We start from the raw sequence: 15246 nt of genomic DNA on the forward strand, positions 1-15246 counted from the left end.
CAATGTGTTTATAAACATTTAAAATATATACAAAAGATACCATAAATGTTCCTTGGTTCTTAAGACAAGTTGTTCAAACATACATGTGCATACAACCTAGCACAATGCAGATTTACGAATAGTCGAGGAACCAAAGAAGATAATATGTTGATGTTTTAACTCCTTGTGAGTGAAAGGGTTTCCTCAGGACAACGTCGCCTAACAAAATATCTGCATATTTTGGGAGACAGAAATCAGACCGATCAGCAGTCTGCATCAGACAAACACATGTCTGCATCGTGTATTAAGTGTGTGTTCAATAGGCTCACCAATAAATTGTATAGCAAGATGTGTGTGAACCATCAAAAACAACATGTCCACTGCACAACCGCTGGGAAGCCTATCAACAGAGTGACCATATCCTCTGTGGGTGAGTCAATCTCCTGCTTCAAGGGCACTTTCACTGTATGCCATTCAAGCCCACTGAATCAGGGCCGGACTGGCTGTACCAGGCATCAGACGTTTCCCCGGGAAGCTCGAAGGGTGGGGGTGGGTTTTGCAGCGGTGGGGTCGGTTTTGTTACTGGGGGCCAGTTTTGCTGTGGAGCTGCAATATCGGCCCCCAGTAACTAAAGCAGCAAGCAAGCGTTTCCAATCTCTCTGGGCCAGACATTGCTTCCCCAGGGGCTAGTCCGAGAAAATTGCCAGGGCTGCTATGGGTTGGCAGTCTGGCCCTGCACCAAATCCAATCTGGCCTCAGATATCTGTGATATATACACTACTATCAAACTATGCATCAATTGCATCATAGTCAAACCACCCTACCAATTGGCCATCACTCTCACTACAGTGTGAGGAGCAGGAGTTGCTGTGCTGTAATGTGCGCTTCAAAAATGTGCATCTAATAAGTCTGTATTGTGATTGTGACCAATATCCATATTCATATTTAGTGGTATTTACTAAGGCGACACAGTTTCAAGGCAATTCATTCACATAACCAGGCATAATTGTATCAACAACTGCCATACGTGTCAACATATTATCTCCTTTGTTTCCTCGACTATTTGTAAAACCTCATTTTGCTATGTTGTATGCACATGTATGTTTGAACAACTAAGCTTAAGAACCAAGGAGCATTTATGGTATCTTTTGTATATATTTTAAATGTTTATGCACACACTTAAGCACCTCGTTGTCTGCACTTTTTATGATTCACACTATCATTTGCATTTGTATTAAAGAATACATAACAGCAAAATAAACTATATCAGTCTCATTCTTTCTTTTTCTATGCAACCAAATGAGAACTTATTTAACATTAGGCTGCACAAACAATACATTCATTGTTGTTTTCCCCAGATTTACACAAGAGGATTCCTACTTCATACAAAGAGCCCCACGGTGGACTCTGTACATATTACGTACTCTGACCCTGATCCCCGTGGGCATATAGGGTTGTCCTTGTGAGGCTATACATGTTGGGCATCATGGATGGACATCACCGTAGCATGGAGATTCTGTTGGGTGTTGTGGCCGGTCGTTGCTGGAGCTTCGAGTTGGCGGTCATCAGGGGCTAAGGATGCTATAGATCAAAGTGCAAATTTCCCATTACGGGTCGTTGCTGGTCAGGTTCACGAGAGCTTCACGTTGGCGAGGTGGAGCTCAACTGATAAAACACCAAGGGTCCAGGACCTGGGAGGCACTTATGGGGATCTGGAACTCACTCCAGCTCAGGCAACCAGGTCTCCGGAAGGTCCAGTTGCAGGCCGAGGCAGGTTCAGTGCAGCAGGGTGGCTGGGCAGTTAAAGAAAAAGGCCTCTGGAGCTTGTTGTGTACCTGCAGCTCAGAACAGGAGGCCAGTTAACAAGCCCTTGTAATCACTCAGGTACCCCGGGATGAAGAGCGCAGGCCCAGTCTTCCTTCTAGCAGCACGGCAGTCCTTTTTTATTATTCCCAGGTCCACGATTGTCCTGAAGAGTGGGTCTGAGCGTCCGATTTCCATACCTGGTGCAAGCTTTGAAATGGGAAAAGCTTCTAGAATTTCCCCCCAACGAGGTGTATGGAATTACCTGCCTCTCTGTCCTGGTCCCAGTCTGTCTGCAATCACAATAGGCTACTGTGTAGTTCTTTTTTGTGAGCTGAGACAATGTGTCTTTGAAATGCAAGGAGGGCTGTGCACAGCTCCGCCCCCATCCTGCCTTGGATGGCCTATCCTGCCAACACCCATGCCCGCCATTGTCTGGCTTTCGGGGAGGAATACGCAAAGGCCAACTGCTAACTACACCGAGTCATATAACCCAGAAAATAGGTTGAAGGAACCAACTGGTTAGACAAGAAAATGCCAACTTTCGAAAAGTAAAAAGGAACAGATGACTGACAGAATGCTGAACAACGCAAACTTTCACTACCAGTCAACAGATCTGGGTTTAATCAATTGTTATTTTGCCCACCACGTCACCCCAGTTTGGACCAGCCATATGCAAATCAGCCTTGGCCCTGTTCCTTCACGGGAACAGTCAAACCCAAACTGCCAAGCCAGATCCTCCCTGGAGCGGAAACAAGCATCAAACTGGTTTCGGTGCACACCCCTCATCAGCTAGGCTAGCTTGAATCCAGTGGCGCAGTGAGTAAAGGACCCAGGTCTGGGCATACCCTTCCCACTTAGGGCGACAAATGCAAATAGAACAGATGAACTGAATGCTGAACAATGCAGACATTCACCCCCAGTCAACAGATATGGGTTTAATCTATTGGTTTTTTTTTGCCCACCACGTCGCCCCAGTTTGGCCCCAGCAATATGCAAATCAGTCTTGACCCTATTCCTCATGGGAACAGTTCTGCCTGAACTGCCAAGCCAGGTCCTCCCTGGACCGGAAACAAGCATTCTGGGATGGGTTTCGTGGCATTTGTGTTAGTAGTGTTACAGCTCACAGAGTCCTGAAAGCTAGAAAAAATGGGTTCAGAAACAGGAGGGGTGAAAACTAAAATTGTGGGCGTGACCCTGCCGAGAAGGCCAGGTCCAAGAGACCGTGGGGCATATTTACAAAGAATTGGCGTAGGGCAGTGCCGCAAGTCATTTTGGTATATGTAAACAAAGGTGGTTCTGTCCGGTAAGAACTATCTTGGTAGCAAATGCTCAAAACAAGTAGCAAGAAAAGTATAATGCAACCTCTACATTTAACCCTTGAGGCACCAAATAACTCAAAAGGAAGTCACTTTGCATCGTTACTTTTTTAGAAATCTTTAAAACATCCAATAAAATAAACTCCAAAGGAACGAGTATGAAACAATCACTTTATATTGTTACTTTTATTCGAATTACATCATTCAATGATATCCAAAGTAAACAAAGAAAAAGTAAATGTTGTCAACACGACATATACACATGAGTGACGAGTGAAATTGGTGACAATGGTGCTTGTAGTGCTTAAAGGGTGAACAATATATACAGTGAAGGCATTTATACAGGTTGGGAGGTCAGAGAGTTATTTATACAGTGATTCCTATCCTAAGTTCGAAGGAATCCTGTTGTTTCTGAGCCTAGAAGTACGTCGACGTTTCGACCCTGGCGGTGCCCCAGTGGGTGGTCACGACGGGTCTTTCTCAGGACGGGAGGGGGGGGGGCAGGTTGACAGCCTAGAAACAATTGGATGCGTATGTGAGAGAGGTTGCCAGTAATGCTCTCGAAGGAGATGCATAGCTAAAGCAGGGGCTACATTACTCACCCTTGGAAGGCCGGATAATTGGTGATGCGTCATCAATGTATCTCTTCCAGACTGCGATGCAGTCAATAAAAGGGTTGTTATAAGAGTACAAGTGCTCATCTTCATAATCGTCCATATAAATATTTGCCAAACTGGGTGCATAGGTAGCCCCCATCGCCACTCCTCTGCACTGGAAGTAGAATTGTTTCCTGAATACGAAGTGATTCTTCTTCATAGCGATGTTAAGTAAGTTGATTATAAAATCTGTGGGCATCCAGTGCGGTGCTGGACGTTTGTCTAATACTGATCGTACCACATCTATCGCCTTGTCCTGGGGAATTGATGTGCAAAAGGATGCGACATCCAAGGTGACTAGGAATTGTGAGTCAATGTCAAATGGCTGATCTCCCAGTAGTTGGATAATATGCATCGACTCGCGGACATATGACCTAGTTTCAAGGACCCAAGGTTGTAGAAAGTGATCAACGAATTGATTAATAGGTTCCAGGATCGACCCACAACCAGAAACTCACTGCTTCTAACCGGGCGTATATATACTCAGCTAAATATGCATGGCTGTGTCCCAGCTCTCTCTCATCTGCGCCTAAATAGACCTTTGTATATAAACCACTGCATGATATGCATCATCTATGTCCAGTACGCATGTTATGCCGCACGCACATGAGGTACTCCTTGTATTAGACATGTTGCCTGTGTCCACGCTCTGGCATTTACTACAACCCAGTCTTCATTTTTCTTTTAGTGGTGACTATCTGACTAGTCCACCTCTCCACACCTACAAGGCCACGACTTTCCTGGCCCTCCGAGGGTGAGTAATGTCCCCCCCCCACCCTCGCTAGCAATGTGATGGTCCACAGACATTGCTGCCCACTACAACTTTGTTTTTAATTTCTCCTTTTCAGTTGTGACTCAACTTGACTAGTCCACCCTTCCACACCTTCAAGGCCACCAATCATCCGGTCTTCCGAGGGTGAGTAATGTAGCCCCTGCTTTAGCTATGCATCTCCTTCGAGAGCATTACTAGCAACCTCTCTCATGTACGCATCCAATTGTTTCTAGGCTGTCAACCTGCCCCCCCCTCCCTTTCCTCCCATCCTGAGGAAGACCCATCGTGACCACCCACTGGGGCACCGCCAGTACTTCCAGGCTCAGAAACAACAGGATTCCTTCGAACTTAGGATAGGAATCACTGTATAAATAACTCTCTGACCTCCCAACCTGTATATATGCCTTCACTGTATATATTGTTCACCCTTTGAGCACTACAAGCACCATTGTCACCAATTTCACTTGTCATTCATGTGTATATGTCGTGTTGACAGCATTTACTTTTTGTTTGTTTACTTTGGATATCATTGAATGATGTAATTCGGATAAAAGTAACAATATAAAGTGATTTTTTTAATACTCATTCCTTTGGAGTTTATTTTATTGGATGTTTTAAAGATTTCTAAAAAAGTAATGATACAAAGTGACTTCCTTTTGAGTTATTTGGTGCCTCAAGGATTTAATGTAGAGGTTGCTTTATACTTTTCTTTCTACTTGTTTTGAGCATTTGCTACCAAGATAGTTCTTACCCGACAGAACCACCTTTGTTTACATATATACTTACCCAGGTTCTGAGGGACACAGTGTTACCCCTTTTTGAATACTGGCAAGTCATTTTGGTGAACTGCCCTACGCCAATTCAAAAGGAATGAAATGCACCGTATTTACAAGATCAGGACCTTCCTGTCCTTTCAGCCAGCGCTGGTGCAAAAATTGCAGCCATGCACCTCCGCAGGTACCCTTGCATCATGGTGCAAGGGTGTCTGTGTTGTTGCAATGAGTGTTTTAGTGCCGAAAGGAGCACCTTTCTGCACAAAAATTAATCATGAGAGGCGTTTTCCTTATTCTATGTGCTTCAGAATGCAGCACACGTGGAAAGAGGTAAAAAACGAGGATCTCCTCATTACGCCTGCACTGGGGAGGCGTACGTTTTTGGTTCTGCCCCAGATTCACCTTATGTTGTAAATCTGGTGCAGTGTAAAAATCCATGGGTGTTACGTACAAACACCCACAGCAACACCCATGGTACGCCTCCCTACCGCAATGTAAGGCAACGCAGTGATTTGCGCTACATGGCCTTACACCTTATCTACAAGGCCATGAAAAGTCACGCTGGGTGGCTTTACGTGGCCTTGTAGATATGGGCCTGCACTGATCACCACCAGAGCATCAAAAAAAGTGACGCTCCGATGATGCAAGGGCCTTGTAAATATGACGCCCCCCCCCATTGTGTACCGTTAGATGCAGTTGTTTATGTAGTTAACCTTAGTGAACCGATTTTGACATTCTGTGCCCACAGAAAGCGACCATTTCAATTAGGAATAACATTATTGCCTTAATATTTAAAAAAAAATAGAAAATAGTTCTTACTTCTCAAATAAGGACTCCCAGCCCGGCACAAAGCCTGGTTCCCGAGTGAACCATAGCAGAGTCATCAGGATGAAGAAAAAGCTGGTCAAAATTTCAGGGTAGCTGCAGCGAAACACAAGGGAAGGAATTTAGTTACAGTGCACCTGGGAAAGCAGCAGAGACAGAAAAAGTCTGAGCCAGTCCTGGTAGATTGTCTGTGGCTTCCTCTTAGTCATGTGAGTGGCTCTGCATCTCTAAGGTAAGCACAGGGCTGGGTCTCAATATTAATTGGGATTGTGTCTATCTTTCAGGCATGCAAGATGTGTTCCTTTGAGGCCTTCACAAAACAATCCTGCGGCTAACTCATTCAGAGAATGTCCCACAGGGGTTTTCTTCTGTTCATGTGTGCTTGGCATTGTCGATAGGTGTTGCAAGGCTGAACAGCAATGCCCACTCCATTTGAGACAAAATGTGCTATTTTTGAGAAATAGTTTATGTTAATCGTGTTCCTTAGGGAGACACTGATTAGCTCTTTGCCAAATGTTTTATGGACCGATTCCTTTTATTGTCATTTGAGGCCTGCAGATGGATGCAATGTTTAGGTCTCTGAATATGGTAAATATTTGACCATTTGATGTGGGCGTATGGATAGTTATCTGTTGATAATTGCATGAGGTTTGCTTATGATGTTTACTGTGCCTCCTGTATCCAGTGAGCCCTGCATGCCATGTGATGTCAAATTCACAGTCTCTGTGGGATGTTTGTGATTGGCGCTGTATTTCCGGAGACTGTGCAGCTGTCTTGGAAAGTCTCTGTGCCTGAGGTATGCATGTGGTTATCTTAGTGACTGCGGCAGGCTGGAGCTGGCCTTATGCCTCGGGACATGAGTTGAACAGCCTCTGTGTCTAAGGCATGTGTCTGACTGCCTAATATTTTACCCTGTTTGCAATTGAACAGGGTCATTTTTTTGTCAACAGGCCTAGCTGACAGTTTCCCGTTACACTGCCTTGTGATTTTTTTGTGATTTGCCTTTAGTTCGGTCACTGAACCATTAGGACGGTATGCAATCAATTTTTGGAAGTTTGGCACTGTTACTTCTTATAATGAACTAGGGCCAAAGTTGTTGGTGGTCACTTTTTTCCACTGCAGAGCCCTGTTATTTACTCAGCCACTTGTCTAATGCATGCATGGTATTGCCTTTGGAGGGAGGGAGAGAGAGAGAGAACACATCAACAAACGCATGACGATCCACCGCCTTCTTCATCGCTGACCCTCCCTGCCCCGGATCTGCTGTAGCAACAGCATAGGATGCTCTTTGTCAGACCTGTGGACAAGGCTTGGAACAGTCTCCCCCTGCACCCCAGGGCCACCTCATCGCTCCATGAGTTCAGGAAGGGACTCGAGACCTGGCTGTTTCGAATGAGCAACATAACAACAGGGCAACCTACACTTTCCAGCCCCTTGAAGCCCTCAGGGGTGATTTGCTGCGCTTTATGAATACTGACTGATTCATTGATAGAGAGCGGTAAAGAGATTAGACTGGGGTACAAGAGGAAATGTGAAGTAAGGAAAGAGGCACAGCAAGAGAGGTAGATATGTCAGATTTAGGCAGAGTTCGAAAAGTGAGGTAGAGAGAAATTAATGGTTTTAGTGATTGATAAGGTAGAGAGAGATGAAATAGAGAAAAGACAGCAAAGATAGATAGGCATGCTAGACAGAGGGAGCTAAGAGTAAGTTATATGAAGGTAGACAGAGAAGACAGAAAATGGGCAAAGAGGGGTCAAGAACAAAGGGATGTGACTGTGCTAGGGGAAGTAGAGAGAGGTGGATTGAAACGTAGACAGTTGTGAAGTACGGATAGATATAGACAGAATCAGAGGTTACTATAGGCAGCGCGAGGGGAAGAGTTTGAGGCAAAGAAAGAGGTAGAAGAGTCTGACTGGTGGATCTCTTTGCCAGGGATCCCATTTAAAGGCATGTGTGCAGCAGTATCCAGTTGTGTGACCATCTGAAATTGTGATCTTTGGGAAAAGCACATGACAGTGGGACTCCAACTGGTGGCCAACAGAGCTAGGACTGACACCCATCACCCATTCCAGGAACCTCTGGATCATCGACAGCAAACTCAACATGACCGCCTAAGTCAATGCCATCACCGCCTCATGCTTCCATACCCTGAAGATGCTAAGGAAGATTTTCAAATGTCTCCCAGTCCACACCTAGAAAAACATCACGCACACCTTGGTCACAAGCAAGCTTTGCTATGGGAACACCCTCAATGACAGGATCAACACAAAACTCACCAGAAGGCTGCAGACCATTCAGAACTCGGAGTCCAGAATCTCTCCCAACCTCCCATGACACACTAACATCACACCACAGCCGAAGGAGCTCCACTGGCTCCCCATTCATAAACAAGCACAATTCAAACGCCTCACCCACACGCTCAAAGCAGTACATAACACTGACCCAGCATACCTCAACAATCGCATCTTCTTTCACAAACCTTCCAGACACCTCTGCTCGCCTGTACTCCTAACCCTACAAATCCCATGCATAGGGAAAGCCAGATCCGGTGGCACTCCTATAATGTGGAACAACCTGCCACTACAGATAAGATCCTCCTCCTCACTTCTGGAATCCTGCAAAAAGTTGAATGCCTGGCTTTTCGAGTAGTCCCACTAGGCCCTAGGTATACCTAGACTTACACCTGCTCAGTGCCAGGATACCCAGGTGATCGTGAGCCCTGCAAATCTGCATAACATAGCATAACGAGAATCTTAGCAATTGGCCTATAACTGACCTTATATTTCCCAGTTTTTCGTAGTCCTCCCGTATCCTCTTTTCAGACAGTTCTTCCCTCTCGGTCTTCTTTGTTTTACTCATAGAGCACGTCTCTTTAAAGCTGTGGACAAAACAATCAATGGTCAAGGTAATACTGTGTTATATAGTGGCACTGAAGAGCAGTGGAAATTGGATATTCTATTTGTGCAAAGAATTGAGTAACAAGTTGTTGAACCTTGGGTGAACTGTTTCACAATACCTGTTGTCCTATGAGTATTCATATGTACTTTGATCGCTCCCCCAAGCGAATTTTAGGTTTTAGTGCTTCCTGGGTGGTACTTTTTATCTTGGTTTTCTGCAGAAAGTGGTTAAGATGGGTTCAACAATTTCATGCTTTGAAGTTTTATAAGAGCCTTTTTAAGCATTCTGGAAGTTTGCGTGAGGTTACGTCAGATTTTAGTGCTCTATGTCTAGTACCATTTCCCCCCAAACTGCCCCTTGTATATGGATAGCTTCTGGTTTGTTAGATCAACTCTTGAGCTAAAATTAAAACGCTACATGAAAGATTGGCCCTTTGATTACTATGGTAAAGATTTGCCTGAGTACCAAAATGTAATTCTCAGCAAGTAGGCACAAGTTGGGACATAAATCTTTACCAAAGTAATCAGAAGGCCAATCTTTCATGTAGCGTAGACTGGTGATCGCAGTCCAGAATTAGCTGGGTGTCATCAGCGTAATTAAATACGTGGATGTTATGAATTTTGATATGGGTTCACCAAAGGTCTCATACAAAGATTAAATGAAATTGGGCTAAGAGCCGACCCCTGGGGGACACCAGTGCTGTAAAGATATTATATAAATAACTCCCTACCAAAATACCGATCTTTATGTAATTCCTAAATCCAGCAGGACTCACTTCCCAAATATTTTGTACAATGGTAATTTACTATTATACCTTAGGGCCTATAATATTTGGGAGCAGTACTTGCTAATGAGATTGGGTGCAAGTAGACATTTTGTAGGGAAATATACATGTAAGGTTGAGGTTTTGGCAGTGTACATTCTGCGAAAGATCCTTTTGAAACCTTTCTTTCCATATGCTACTGGAATCAGGCCTCCATCCATTTCTCTCATGAATACAAACATTTGCTCCGAGTTATTTGACGTGTGACCAGGCAAAGTGTGGTTTCCTGACAGGCAACAACACATCTTCTTTTTTATTAAACCGGAGGTAAATGAAACTCTTAGATGACACGTCCACTTTTATTTTGATATTAATGCTAGACCACAGGTATATGAATTTAACAGACTCCCGCTCTAGTCTCCGAGTGTTTAGGAGTTGCCAAAATCATGACCAATAACAGAGCAGTACCTGACTTTTGATGATATATGTGAATTAATAGAAAAACGAAAACTGAGAAACCACATTGAAGTAAACCAAATTATAGAAAACCAATTTAATGGAAAGGCAATGTTAAGGAAATACAAAAATTATAGGAAACATTTTAAAGGTAAGATACTTTAAAGAAAAAAATATAAAATTAAAATGAAAAGGGTGGAGCTGAAGGCAAATTGCGGGCCGTACGATACCACAGCGGTTGGATTGTACTAACGCCACCATCTGGAATCTCCAGAAGAGTTAGGATTGTTATCCCTCTTGGGTAAGTTATTATACCCCGCCTTAATTTAGCTCAGTTTTCCCACACCCCCATAGAATTTTGGCAGCAATTGTCATTTATTTCAGGCACTGATGTCACAATTACTGGACCAATTCAGTGCTCAAGTAAATTGCTAAGGTGGGTTTCCAATCCCATCCCTTGAAGTGCAGACACTATGATTTTGGTAACCTCTCTAGGTACCTGACTAAGTATCTTATTGTTCTCACTGTGTAGGGTCACTTCACCCCTATCCCTGTCCTGAGGAAGATCCGCATGGCCGAGGCATTAATTTCCCTCTCTGGTCGATAGTCGGATCGAAACATCAATACTATCCCCTTCGCGCACCTGGAGCATCCTTTCCACTGCCCTTGTCCCTGCTTAAACAATTGATTTTGCTTTCTAAAGAATATAATTTTCAAATGATTGTTTTTGAATATGGCCAGATTGCATTGAACTGTTTATCTAATATCTGTTTCTGTACAGTTATGTAAATATATGCTTCTCATCTTCTGTTTGACAAACTCCGAGTCCTCTTGACTCTTTCTCAATTTTTGAGCGCCCCTTTCCACTTGTTTCTTGAATTCATCTCTCCTTCTCCCCCTTTTATGACCCTCGAAGGTTTGTTTAACCTTCGTTCGTATTTTTCAAATAAATATATAGTAATAATAAATATTGTTGTGCTACACTTCATGTTCTTTCGATGAAACTTACTATTGATATACGTTTGTGAGCTGACATTTTGTGAGCTCTAAATAGGTATAATAATCATCACCTTGAATTTACAATCTTCTAATTGATTGGTCTAGGACCACTATTTCTTGTAACTATTTTGCTGGCAACGCGCTAGGGGAAATAGAGATAAACAAGCATTTGCAATGCAATAGGTCTCGCACTAGTGAACGTTTGAGCATTATTATTTGCAACGCCAATAGCTCAAACTTTCAGTAATGCGAGACCTATTGTATTACAAATGTTTGTTTAGTATTGGTCAAAAATCTCGCAGCAGCATGAAGGGCAGCTCATAGGGAGGGCACATCTTTTTTTCTGGAAGCCATGAGATAGGCAGAGCCATATTCAAGTCAGATGATTACCTCAATTGGTTGCGAGAGGGGTGTGACACTCTCCAGATGGATGCTGTCCATCGAAACGGGGAACACCGAAGATAACCTGAGTATTCTCTGCATATAAATAAAACCTACTACTCTGCTGGTGAAAAAGAGGCATAACAAAGCGTGGCTACAGATTAAACAAGCCCCTGGCTGAAAAGGGCGATGGCAGTGCTCCTCCACAGCATGCTGCCAGTATGCAGTGGTCACAACCACTGCTGTTGCTCGGCTTCAAGCACTGTGAGGAGGAAGAAGAGCGTGGCTGTAGGGTACAGTTTTATTTCCACCCTAAAGATAAAGACATGAAAACCACAACCTGTGGCTGCCAGTATGACTGCACCATGGCGACGGGCAAACTTAAACCTTCACTCTCCAGGACGTCGGTCGGAGCTCCCGTCATACACGCCCCCACATCGTCTGGGACATCTTCCTGGCTTCTGTCCCGCATTACACTGCTTTCTCACAGTCAGTTTCACTTTTAACTTCCAGGACGTGTAATGTAAGGCGCTAGGCCCGCATTATGCTAAATGAGTGATACACAGACAACAGGATAGTGGGCTAGTGAATGGCCAAGAGCACGTGCGCTCCGCCCCCTTTATTGACTGGGTCACCTGACTTGTGACACCAGTGGTGGGTAGGTGTAAAGTGGGGATTACATCATCAGAACAACTAGACCGTGTCCAGCAGGACACTACATTCCTCCCAAACTTTAATAAAAGTTGAGACAAAACAAAGTCCGAACCTGTGGGAGGAAAACCACAAAATATGCAATCTCATAATTTTAGAAAGAGTCTCTTCAGCTGCTTGCTAGATGACGCCGGTGGAACTTGACGCTGAAATTTTAGTTTTCTTGGGCACGACGTTCTGGTTCTCGGTGGGCGTGCTCTTCTGGACTTGCGCCATGGCAGTGTGTTCTTCAGTCCATTGAGTTCTTGCTTTTGGGGTGACACCGAACAGGATGACCAGATGGTAGACTTGATGGAGGTTGTCTTCTACTAGTCCGTCGGGTTTCTACACTGTAGGCAGCTTGGCTTCACATTGCAAAGGAGGGAGTGGATGAAGGACATCCCTCTCACTGAGACGCCCCTCTAGCGGGTGTTCTCCTGCCACGAGATGTCCCGGAGGCCCTCTTCTTCAGGTTTCCGCTGGGCTGAGTGTTCTCTGCGGCGTTGCTCCAAATCTACAGTCTGGGTGTGAATGGAGGAGGCGATGTGATTACTACCTCGCAGTCCGTGGCTCCACCTGGAGGGTGGCTGCTGACTCTTGCCTTCGCACACAAGTTCCTTTTCTTCCCAGGACGTGCAGGATAGATGGCGGTGGATCCATCTCTCTTGTCGAGACCCTCTGCCAACGGTGTCCCCGAGGCCTTTGCCCCTTGGATATCCACGGGCTGGTGTGGAGTGGTCAGTTCTCCTTCTGCCAGATGTCTGAGCGCTCTCCACATCCAATCTTCCGCTCAATCCCAAAGGTAGGTGTCACCAATGGTCCAGCCTGTACTCTCCTGTAGTCGACCGGTCGTCGGGGAACTTGTAAGTGGATGCCTGTTCTGTTCCTAGTGCCATCAATGTTGTCCTGGACATGTGGGTCACTGTACGCGGTGTTGTGGTGCGTGTCACCTCTTCTTCTGGTGGGTGTGTAGACTTGTCACACCTCTCCTCACCTTTCTGGATGTTGTTGTTCTTGATGGTGTCGTGCCACAGGACTCCTTTCTTCTTCTCTTTCCTTCATGGCGTCGTGCCCTTCTTCTCCATTTCCTTTTCGCGAAACGGTCTGGTCAGCTCGCTGTCCTTGTCTTCCTGACTAGGTTTCTCCAGGCAGCATGCACTCCGCCTGTTTCCCTCTGGTCTTGTCCTGGCTTTCGGACACTGTCTTCTTCTCTTCTGTGACTGGATCTTTCTTGCTTTCTGTTACTTCTGGTTCTTGTAGGTGTTGCGTCCGTCTCTTCGGGTCCTCTTCCGGACACTCTCTTGGGCATTTGGTTCACGGACGTCTTCTGTCTTCGGAGAAGACCTCCTGCCAGGTCTCTCTGCGCTGGTGGCCATCTGACTGGTCGTTCCACTTTTCTTTCTAGGCGATTCTCTGGCTTCGTCTTCCTTGTGACCAGGCTGAGTGGTCACCCTTTTTCCTTGCGACTTCATCTACGTTGGCGACCAGACAGGGGTCGGCTTTACCTTCTTATTTGCGACTTCGTCCTCCTTGCGACCAGTCTGGGTGGTCTGTTTTACCTTCCTTGCGACCAGATTGGGTGGTCGGCTTTTCTCTCCCTGCCGACCAGACCGGGTGGTTGGCGTTCTTCTCCTTGCGACCAGGCTGGGTGGCCGGCTTTCTTCTCTTTGCGACCAGGCTGGGTGGCCGGCTTTCTTCTCCTTGCGACCAGGCTGGGTGGCCGGCTTTCTTCTCCCTGCGACCAGGCTGGGTGGCCGGCTTTACCTTCCTGCGACCAGACTGGGTGGTCCGCTTTCTTCTTTCGAGTCTTCATGCTGTCCGTGACCCTTGGGATCGCCGCTTGTTTCCGTTGCAGTGCTTTTGCGTTGGCGCGCTTTTGTTTGCGCTCTTCATGTGCTTCATTGGGTGCAGAGGGTTACGTCACCGCTCCTTGGACTTTCTCCTCGCTGGGCACGCTCTCTCGCGTGCTGACGGTGAGGCTTTTGTGCTTCTTGGGGCGTTAAACGTGCGTGGTTGCTTCACCTTCTTTGGTTGCGTAGTGAACTTGTGTCACTCTTTCATTGAACGTCCTTGTGCATGGAGTTCTTTCACTCCTGGTGCATTCCTGCACAGTGCTGCACTGTCCTGATGTGTGTGTGTGGTTCTTGCACGTTGCTGCTTGCGGTGCTGTTGCTTTGGCGCGCTGTTGTCCGCGCTCCTCAGGAGCTCCACTGTGTTCGGAGGGTTGCACCACCGCTCCAGTGACTTTCGCTGGCGTTCCCGTGTGGGGTACCGGCTTTGGTGTCGGTGTAGTGCTTCAGGAGGGTTGCGTCACCGCTCTGTTGACCTTTTTGTCTGGTCTTTCTTTTCGTGCGCTGATGGCTGTGCTTCTTTCTTCCTTGGGCGCACTTGCTGCGCGTCCTCTTAAGTGTTCTGTGTGGAGTTAACTGCACTCCTGGCGTGTCACTGCATTTCTGGCGCGTTCTTGTACCATCCCTCTTTGTCCTTAAGCGCTGGATGGCGACTTGGCGCCATTCGGGCGTGGCAGTGTTTTCTTGGATGTGGCAGGCTGTACAGTTTCTGTGTTGCTGTGCACTTGCCTTGTTCAAAGGGCGCTTCGTAGCCTGTCCTCTGCTGGGAGTCTGCTTTGCCTTGGCTTGTCGCAGGCTTGTCTGCTACTTTTTGCGCAGTAGCACCAGGTGTCCACTAGATGGCATGGGAGCGCCTTACATGAGGCCATTCATTCTCCTAGTCTTTGCTAATCTGCCTTGCTGCGTAGCTTGTGCCTGGGGCCGGTGCTGCCTGACTCTCCTCTGCAGGGCTTTCTCGGGCTAAGTTGCTGCTTCATTTGCTGTCCGGGCAGAGGTCTGCCCTCCTTGAGTTTATTGAGTGTAACTGCCTGTCCTGGCAGTCTTCCTGTGTCCCAGTGTCCTGCGCTCTATTTCCCTCCATG

At 46.1% G+C, this 15246-nt stretch overlaps 1 protein-coding gene across 1 annotated transcript in view; it reads right to left on the reverse strand.

The window, feature by feature from the left end:
• SLC13A4 (solute carrier family 13 member 4) overlaps positions 1–15246 on the reverse strand; it is a 242910-nt gene that overhangs the window by 65234 nt on the left and 162430 nt on the right. The window contains exons 10-11 of the mRNA XM_078647303.1: positions 8904–9005; positions 6122–6223 (exon numbers count right to left, since the gene is read on the reverse strand). Coding sequence (XP_078503429.1) covers positions 6122–6223; positions 8904–9005 — 204 coding nt within the window. The remainder of the gene's footprint in view (positions 1–6121; positions 6224–8903; positions 9006–15246) is intronic.

Source organism: Lissotriton helveticus, chromosome 1_1 (genome assembly GCF_964261635.1).
Source record: "Lissotriton helveticus chromosome 1_1, aLisHel1.1, whole genome shotgun sequence".
Taxonomy (NCBI): Eukaryota; Metazoa; Chordata; class Amphibia; order Caudata; family Salamandridae; genus Lissotriton; species Lissotriton helveticus.